This window comes from Agelaius phoeniceus, chromosome 25 (genome assembly GCF_051311805.1).
Source record: "Agelaius phoeniceus isolate bAgePho1 chromosome 25, bAgePho1.hap1, whole genome shotgun sequence".
Lineage (NCBI taxonomy): Eukaryota > Metazoa > Chordata > Aves > Passeriformes > Icteridae > Agelaius > Agelaius phoeniceus.
The window spans coordinates 3,201,020-3,209,628 of record NC_135289.1 but is presented as its reverse complement, the minus strand read 5'-3'; the positions used below and the strand labels follow the sequence as shown (position 1 = coordinate 3,209,628).

The window sequence follows — 8,609 nt, the reverse complement described above, 5'->3', positions numbered from 1 at the left end:
GATTGGTGCCTGATTTTTTGGATTTGTGCCTTGGATTGGGGCTGATTGCAGGGATTGGTGCCTTGGATTGGGGGCTGATTTTTGGGATTGGTGCCTTGGACTGAGGGCTGTTTTTTGGGACTGGGGACTGATTTTGGGGATTGTGCCTTGCAGGGAAGCCCAAGCTGGGCAGGGAGCTGGGCCGAGGCCAGTATGGGGTGGTGTACCTGTGTGACAGCTGGGGGGGACACTTCCCCTGCGCCCTCAAATCCGTCGTCCCTCCGGATGAGAAGCACTGGAACGACCTGGCACTGGAATTTCACTACATGAGGTCTGTATGCTGAGTGCTTCCCCCATTCCACAGGGATCTGATTGATTTCCCAGGATTATTCAAGCTGGAAAAGCCCCCAGCCTGTGGCTGATGTCCCCTTTGTCACCCAGCCCAGAGCTCGGAGTGCCACATCCAGGTTTGCTGCAGGAATCTGGGATTGGAGCTCCTGGAATGCTCCTTCCTGCCTTAATCGGATTCCCTGCTGCCTGTGCTGTCCAAATTCAGAAGAAATTCCAGTTTACAGACCACAATAACCAGCAACTCTCCTCCCCTGATTCCTGGTGATGAATCCTCTCTCTTTTCCCACTCCTTGTCCTGCCTGAATCCCCAAAAAAGCCAAGGATGGCTCTGCAGTGCAGAGAGCAGCTGCTTTGCAGTAAACAGCTGCAGGCACAGCCAGCTGAGAGAAGAATGAGTTTTTTTGTGGCTCTAACCTTTAAAAAGGCTTTTTTATTTTTTTTAGTTTAATTGGCTCAGACAGATGAGGATTGTGCTACTCTGAGCTGTGCTGGGAATTTTTGCTAAATCTGCAGCTCTGGGGCTTCTTCCCTGGGCCTGGGCTGGAGAACAGGGACAAAAATGACCCAAATTTTCTCTGCTGAATCTGCTCCAGGTCCCTGCAGGGATTCCCTTGGCCTGGGCTGGAGATAAGGACAAAAATGACCCAAATTTTCTGTGCTGAACTTTCTGCAGAGATTGTGGGGCTTCTTCTCTTGGCCTGGGCTGGAGAACGGGGCCAAAAATGACCCAAAATTTCTGTACTGAACCTTCTGTCAGTCCCTGCAGGGACTTGGGGGAACCAAAAATGACCCAAATTTTGTGTGCTGAACCTTCTGCATAGACTCTGGGGTTTCTCCCCTTGGCCTGGGCTGGAGGATGGGGTAAAAATAACCCAGATTTTTTGTGCTGCCCCCTCTGCAGGTCCCTGCAGTCCCACGAGAGGCTGGTGCACCTGCATGGCTCCGTTATTGATTATGGCTATGGAGGAGGCTCCAGCATTGCTGTGCTGCTGATCATGGAGAGGCTGCACAGGGACCTCTACACGGGGCTGAAGGTGCCAAATTCTCTTATTCAATATTTATTTTATTTTTATTTTATCCCTGGAAGTGCTGGGACAGAGCTCAGAGCAACCTGGTTTAGTGGGAGGTGCCCACGGGATGAGTTTTGATCTTCCTTCCAACCCAAAGTTGATTCTCTAATTTTAAAAAATCATCATTAATCTTCAAAACAAAGCTGGAATTACTCAATTTTGGTAAAGAAGAGCAGGCCAAAGTAATTTCTAGGCATAAAATCTGAGTTTTTCCCCTCAGACTAAACTTGATTTAGTGGGAAGCGTCCCTGCCCATGGGATGAGTTTTGATCTCCCTTCCAACCCAAAACTGACTCTCTAATTAAAAATCCCCCATTAATCCATAAAACAAAGCTGGAATTACTTAATTTGAGTAAAGAAGAGCAGACCAAAGTAACTTTTGGGCATAAAATCTGAGTTTTTCCCCTCAGGCTAAACCTGTTTTAGTGGGAAGTGTCCCTGCCCATGGGATGAGTTTTAATCTCCCAACTCAAAACTGATTCTCTAATTAAAAATTCCCCATTAATTCATAAAACAAAGTTAAAATTGCTCAATTTTGGTAAAGAAGAGCAGGCCAAAGCAACTTTTAGGACTAAAATCTAAATTTTCCCCCTCAGATTAAACCTGGTTTAGTGGGAAATGTCTCTGCCCATGGGATGAGTTTTGATCTCCCAACTCAAAACTGATTCTCTAATTAAAAATTCCCTATTAATCCGTAAAACAAAGCTGAAATTACTCAATTTTAGTAAAGAAGAGCAGACCAAAGCAACATTTAGGACTAAAATCCACATTTTCCCCCTCAGGCTGGGCTGGAATTGGAGCCACGGTTGCAGATTGCGTTGGATGTGGTGGAAGGGATCCGGTACCTGCACAGCCAGGGCTTGGTGCACAGGGACATCAAACTCAAAAATGTCCTGGTAAGGAAAATCCCTGCCTCTGCCTCATCCCAGAGCTGATTGAGTGGGAAAAAACAAGCTTTAAGTGAGGGAATAAATTTCTCCACATGGGTTATTTTAAGCTGTGCTGGTGTCAGCCACAGGGAGGTTTTGCTGCCTCCTTTCCTGGCTGGAATTTTGGGCAAAGGGAGCAGGAGCCCCTCACACAGGGCAGGGGTTTATGTACAAAATCATCTCAGCCCCTGGCTGGGTAATAATTGGCAGTGACTCCATGATTCACAGAAGGGTGATCAATAATAATCTTTATTAAGAAACCCTATTAAGGGGGTTAAATATAATTATTTATTAAGAAACCCTAGAAAACTATTGCTGTTATAGACAGGCACTCATTACCTCATTCGTCCTCCAATCAGACACCATCACCACTGGTTAATTAAAAATCCACCCTCTGGTGAACAAATCTCCATAACAAATCCCACATATTCACAATAACAGGTGCAGCAAGTGAAGATTAGAATTGTTTCTCATTCTTTTCTCTGATCTTCTGCAGAGATTTTGGGGCTTCTTCCCTTGGCCTGGGCTGGAGAACAGGGCCAAAAATGACCCAAATTTTCTCTGCTGAACCTTCTGTCAGTCCCTGCAGGGACTCGGGGGCCAAAAATGACCCAAATTTTGTGTGCTGAACTTTCTGCAGAGATTTTGGGGCTTCTTTCCTTTCCCCTGGGCTGGAGAATAGGGCCAAAAATGACCCAAATTTTCTGTGCTGAACCTTTTGCAGAGGCAGGACAATGCCTGGGACAGTTGTGGGTTGCTCTTGTGACCAGAGAGTTCTTGCCACAGAACACATCTCTAGCTGTTTATTTTCTAGCATTTTCAGTCCTTTATTTTCCAGCTGTTTATTTTCCAGCATTTTTCTATTATCATTACATAGTTATGACAATAACCAGAAAAAAATTTATTAATTTTTTTTTTTTTTTTTTTTTGCAAAACCAGCACAATATCAAAACTCAATATTTTATAGGAGAAATGAAGTTCTCACCTGCCTAACTGTGGCTTTTTTTTTTTTTTTTCCCCAGCTGGACAAAAAGAACAGGGCCAAAATCACAGATTTGGGGTTCTGCAAACCTGAGGCGATGATGTCTGGCAGCATCGTGGGCACCCCCATCCACATGGCTCCCGAGCTCTTCACAGGTAGGATCCCCCTGGATCCCCTGCTCTGCCTGGAATTCTGAAGGCAATTCCTTGGAATTCATCTCTCAGTAGCTCCTGAGGTCATTCCAGCCCCAGGAAATTCCCTGCTTTCCATGCATGCCCTGGAATTTTTAAGTGCCACTCTTGACAGGGGATAATGGGGTTGGTCGGCTCTGCTGAGGTAATTAACACCCTTGCAATTAGAAGGGTAAATTATCATTAGGAGGAAGCTGGAAATCCTTGGCTTTCATAGGGAAATACTCCAGGAAGGATTCCCTGGAAGGAATTCCCAAGCTGTTCCCACCTTGGAGTGAGTTTGGATTCTCTGGGAATTCTGGCAGCTGCTCTGAGGGTTTTTCCTGAGTTTTGGAACCACCTGGAAATTCAAATCCCAGTTATCCCAATCCTTTTGTTCTGCCAGAGCTGCTCCTGCTTGGATAAGGTTGGGATCCAAAGGAAACATCCCTATTTGTGTGGATTTAGGGGATATCTGGGATATTTCTGGGATCAGGGGCTGATCTTTGGCTCTGACAGAGCTGAGCCTTACAGGTGTTGGTGTTTAAAACACACCTGAGCTCAGTTTGGGAATTCCTGGTACTTAAATTTATAAATCCTTGTTTTATAAATATATAAATCCTGGAAATTTATACTTAATTTGTATATTTACATTTATAAATCCTGGAAATTGGAAAAGCTTAACCTTGATCCCAGCTCCTGCTGCCTTCCTGGATTTCACACAAGTTTTGCCTTCCTGCTGTGAAATTGAGGTTTAAATTTGGGGAGGGGGGAGCCTGGAATCACCCCTCAGCCTGCCCAGCTCCCAGGGATTTCTCCCTGCTGGTTTTTTCCCAGGGAAATATGACAATTCCGTGGATGTTTATGCCTTTGGGATCCTGTTCTGGTACCTCTGCTCGGGCCACGTGAAGTTACCTGAGGCTTTTGAGAGGTGTGCAAGCAAAGATCACCTGTGGAACAACGTCAGGAGAGGTACCTGGGCTTGGCTCAACTCTGGAACACCTGGGCTGGTGGGAAAATCCACTTTGGTTCTGGTGCTGGGGAGGTGAAAGGTAAAAAAATCCCAGAATTCCTGAAGTTGGAAAAGATTTCTGGGATGGAGTCCAAGCAGTTCCTCCCTGGGAGGGGCTGGGATGGAATTCCCAGAGGAGCTGGGGCTGTTCCATCCCTGGGAGCATCCCAGGGTGGGTTGGACAGTGGATTAAATGGGTGAATTGGATAAAATGGGTAAAATGGCTCCAGCCTGGGATATTGGGAGGGATTGGATGATCCTTTCCAACCCAAACCATTCCATAATTCTCTAAAAAAATCCCAATTTCAGGACTCCTGACTCATTCCCAGCTCATTCCCAGCATGGCAGGACTTTCCTTGGAAATTCCTGCTGATCCTGGTGATCTCCTTCACCTGCTTTCCCTGGATGTGGGCAGGGTTTTCCCTGGAAATTCCTGGCATTCCTGATGATCCCCTGTGCCATCCAACCCCTCCACCTGCTTTCCCTGGAAATTCCTGGCATTCCTGATGATCCCAGTGTGCCACCCAACCCCTCCACATACTTTCCTTGGAAATTCCTGGTGATCCCCTGTGCCACCCAGCCCTTTCACCTGCTTTCCCTGGATGTGGGCAGGGTTTTCCCTGGAAATTCCTGGCATTCCTGGTGATCCCTTGTGCCACCCAATCCCTCCACCTGCTTTCCTTAGATGTAAACACCAGGCAGGGTTTTCCCTGGAAATTCCTGGTGATACTCTGTGGATCCCTTATGGATTCCTGGTGATCCCTTGTGCCACCCAACCCCTCCACCTGCTTCCCCTGGATATGGGCAGGGCATTCCCTGGAAATTCTGGGTGATCTCTCTGTGATACCCAAACCCTCCACCAGCTTTCCCTGGAAATTCCTGGCATTCCTGGTGATTCCCTGTGCCACCCAACCCCTCCACCAGCTTTCCCTGGAAATTCCTGGTGATTCCCTGTGCCACCCAACCCCTCCACCAGCTTTCCCTGGAAATTCCTGGTGATCCCCTGTGCCACACAGCCCCTCCACCAGCTTCCCCTGGAAATTCCTGGAAATTCCTGGTGATCCCCTGTGCCACCCAACCCCTCCACCAGCTTTCCCTGGATGCGGTCAGGGTTTTCCCTGGACATTGCTGGCATTCCTGGTGACCCCGCTGTGTTTCCAGGGGTTCGCCCGGAGCGGCTCCCGGTGTTTGACGAGGAATGCTGGCAGCTGATGGAAGCCTGCTGGGACGGGGACTCCTCCCAGCGGCCCCTGCTGGGAATCGTGCAGCCCATGCTCCAGGGAATCATGGACAGGCTCTGCCGGGCTCCCTCCGAGCATCCCAACAAAGGCCTGGATGACTCCACCTGAGCGGGAGCTGCGGCAGCATTTCGGGAATTGAGGCGGGATTTCGGGAATTGAGGCGGGATTTGGGCAATTCCAGCCCCGCCCCTGCCGCGGAGCTGCGGGCACAGGGAGGAGCTCCAGGGGTGACGGCTCCATCCCAATCCTGTTATCCCTCTGGAATTGTGTGGGACAGGGGGGTGACAGCTCCATCCCAGTCTTGTTATCCCTCTGGAATTGTGTGGGACAGGGGGGTGACAGCTCCATCCCAATCCTGTTATCCCTCTGGAATTGTGTGGGACAGGGGGGTGACAGCTCCATCCCAATCCTGTTATCCCTATGGAATTGTTTGAGACAGGGAGGGGCTCAGGAGGGTGACAGCTCCATCCCAATCCCACCCAATGGAATTCTGTGGGACAGGGAGTGACAGCTCCATCCCAATCCCACCCTGTTATCCCTATGGAATTGTTTGGGACAGGGGGGTGACAGCTCCATCCCAATCCCACCCTGTTATCCCTATGGAATTGTGTGGGACAGGGAGGGGCTCAGGGGGGTGACAGCTCCATCCCAATCCCACCCTGGTATCCCTGTGGAATTGTGTGGGACAGGGGGGTGACAGCTCCATCCCAGTCCTGTTATCCCTCTGGAATTGTGTGGGACAGGGGGGTGACAGCTCCATCCCAATCCCACCCTGGTATCCCTATGGAATTGTGTGGGACAGGGGGGTGACAGCTCCATCCCAATCCCACCCTGGTATCCCTATGGAATTGTTTGGGACAGGGGGGTGACAGCTCCATCCCAATCCTGTTCTCCCCATGGAATTGAGGGATGGAAAACCCAAACCCTTCGTGCTCACGTTGTGGCTTTGCCAATCCCACCCCAAGCCTTGGGAGGGATCCATGGGATGGGAAAATCCCTTCCCAAAACCCCAGGAGAACCATCCTGCTCCTCCCTCTGCCTTTGGCAGCAATTCCAGAGGAGAAGAAGGAAAAGGCACCAAACTTTAGGATAAGGAAGTGTTGGGAAGCTCCAAGGAGCTGGAAATGTTTACATGGACAGGAGCAAAGCTTCCATATTTTTTTTCTATGGGGACTTGGAAAACCCCACCTGGATAAGCTATTGATCCCTAATCCCACCTTTTCCTCCTCTTTTTCCCCTCTCCTTTGCCTCCTTCAATTTCTTGGAATGGCTGGAGAAACCTTCCCTTGCTTCCACGCTGCATTCCTCAGAGGTTCCGCTTTGTAGCAGCACAAAAAGTCCTTAAAATTCTTGATTTTTCCGTGGGGGAAAGTGCCAAAATTCCTTTAAAATCAGGATTTGGGGCTTGGAATTCATGGGATTGCCGTGGCAGTTTTAAATTGGGCTGAGTGTGCACAGGAATGTTTAAAAAAAATAAGGATTTTCCAGCTTTTTTTTTCCAAGTTGGATGGGAAGAAAGATCCTTCCTTCTTCCCCTCACTTTCACTCCAGGGCTGGAATTCAGTTGGAAAGAATTAAAAAAAAAAAAAATGGGGATAGAGAAGAAGGGGGATCCTGGGCAAGGTTGTCTTTCCCAAATTCCTGGAAATCCCAGTTTGCTTCCTGCATTTTTGGGGTGGAATTGGGCTGATCTGGAGCAGGAAATGCCCCTTGGTGGCTCCGTGAGGAGCTGAGGAGTTGGGAATTCTCCAGCTGGAGTTCCCAGGGAAGGTGGAATTCCTTGGCTGAAATTCCAGCTGCCCGTGGCCGAGGATGGGTTTAGTGGGAATCTTTTCCTTTCTTTGTGCAATAAAATGGATTCAGGAGCTTTTTATGGAGGAAAGAAAAAAAATGTCTTTAATTGTTTCTTCTCTGCGCCCGTGGGGGATGTGCCAGAATTCCCAGTGGGATGGGGGCAGATCCAACCTCTCCTGCCATTCCAGAGTGGGAATTTTATGGATTCAATCCCTGCTGTGCCATTCCAGAGTGGATTTGTGTAGATCCAGTGTCTGTATTTGAATTCCAGAGTGTTTCCAACTTCTCCTGGCATTCCAGAGTGGGTTTTTTATGGATTTAACCTCTCCTGGCATTCCTAGAGTGGTTTTTATGGATCCAATCCCTGGTTTGGCATTCCCAGAGTGGATTTGGATGGATTCAACTTCTCCTGCCATTCCCAGAGGGGTTTTTTATGGATCCAGCCCCTGCTCGGCCATTCCAAAGTGGTTTTGTTATGGATCCAACCTCTCCTGTCATTTCCAGAGTGGATCCAATCCCTGTTTTGGCATTCCCAGAGTGGATTTTCCTCTGGAAAAGTGGGAATGGCCTCAGGAAAAACCTTTGGAAAAGTGGGAATGGCCCTCAGGCAAAAGCTCTATAAAAGTGGGAATGGCTCTGGGGAGATCCTCTGGAAAAGCGGGAATGACCCTCGGGGAAAACCTCTGGGAAAGTGGAGATGGCCTGGGGGAAACCTGTGGAAAAGTGGGAATGGCCTCGGAAAAAAGCTCTGGAAACTGGGGAATGACCCTTAGGGAAAACCCCTGGAAAAGCAGGAATGGCTCTGAGGAAAAACCCCTGGAAAAGCGGGAATGGCCTCAGGATGGCGCCAGAGGAGCGGGGAAGATGAAGGGGGATGAAGCCCGAGCTCTGTGCCTGCGATTCCCGAGCTTTTCCTGTGGCTCTGCCCCCACAATTCTCTACAGGGGTTTTTGGGAATTTCCCGGTGGAATTTTTTTCTGCCTGCCTGGAGTTGGTGTTGGGAGATTCCACAGCTTTTTATCCCTCAAATCAGGGTTTATTTTATTTCATTTCATTTCATTTCTTTATTCTTTATTTTTTC

General features: G+C 48.7%; 1 protein-coding gene across 1 annotated transcript in view; it reads left to right on the top strand.

Moving 5' to 3' along the window:
• Positions 1-6,293, top strand: part of DSTYK (dual serine/threonine and tyrosine protein kinase) — a 23,189-nt gene extending 16,896 nt beyond the window's left edge. The window contains exons 8-13 of the mRNA XM_054648751.2: positions 154-310; positions 1,232-1,364; positions 2,183-2,296; positions 3,352-3,466; positions 4,319-4,453; positions 5,655-6,293. Coding sequence (XP_054504726.2) covers positions 154-310; positions 1,232-1,364; positions 2,183-2,296; positions 3,352-3,466; positions 4,319-4,453; positions 5,655-5,842 — 842 coding nt within the window. The 3' untranslated portion in view covers positions 5,843-6,293. The remainder of the gene's footprint in view (positions 1-153; positions 311-1,231; positions 1,365-2,182; positions 2,297-3,351; positions 3,467-4,318; positions 4,454-5,654) is intronic.
• The last annotated feature ends 2,316 nt before the right edge of the window (positions 6,294-8,609 follow it).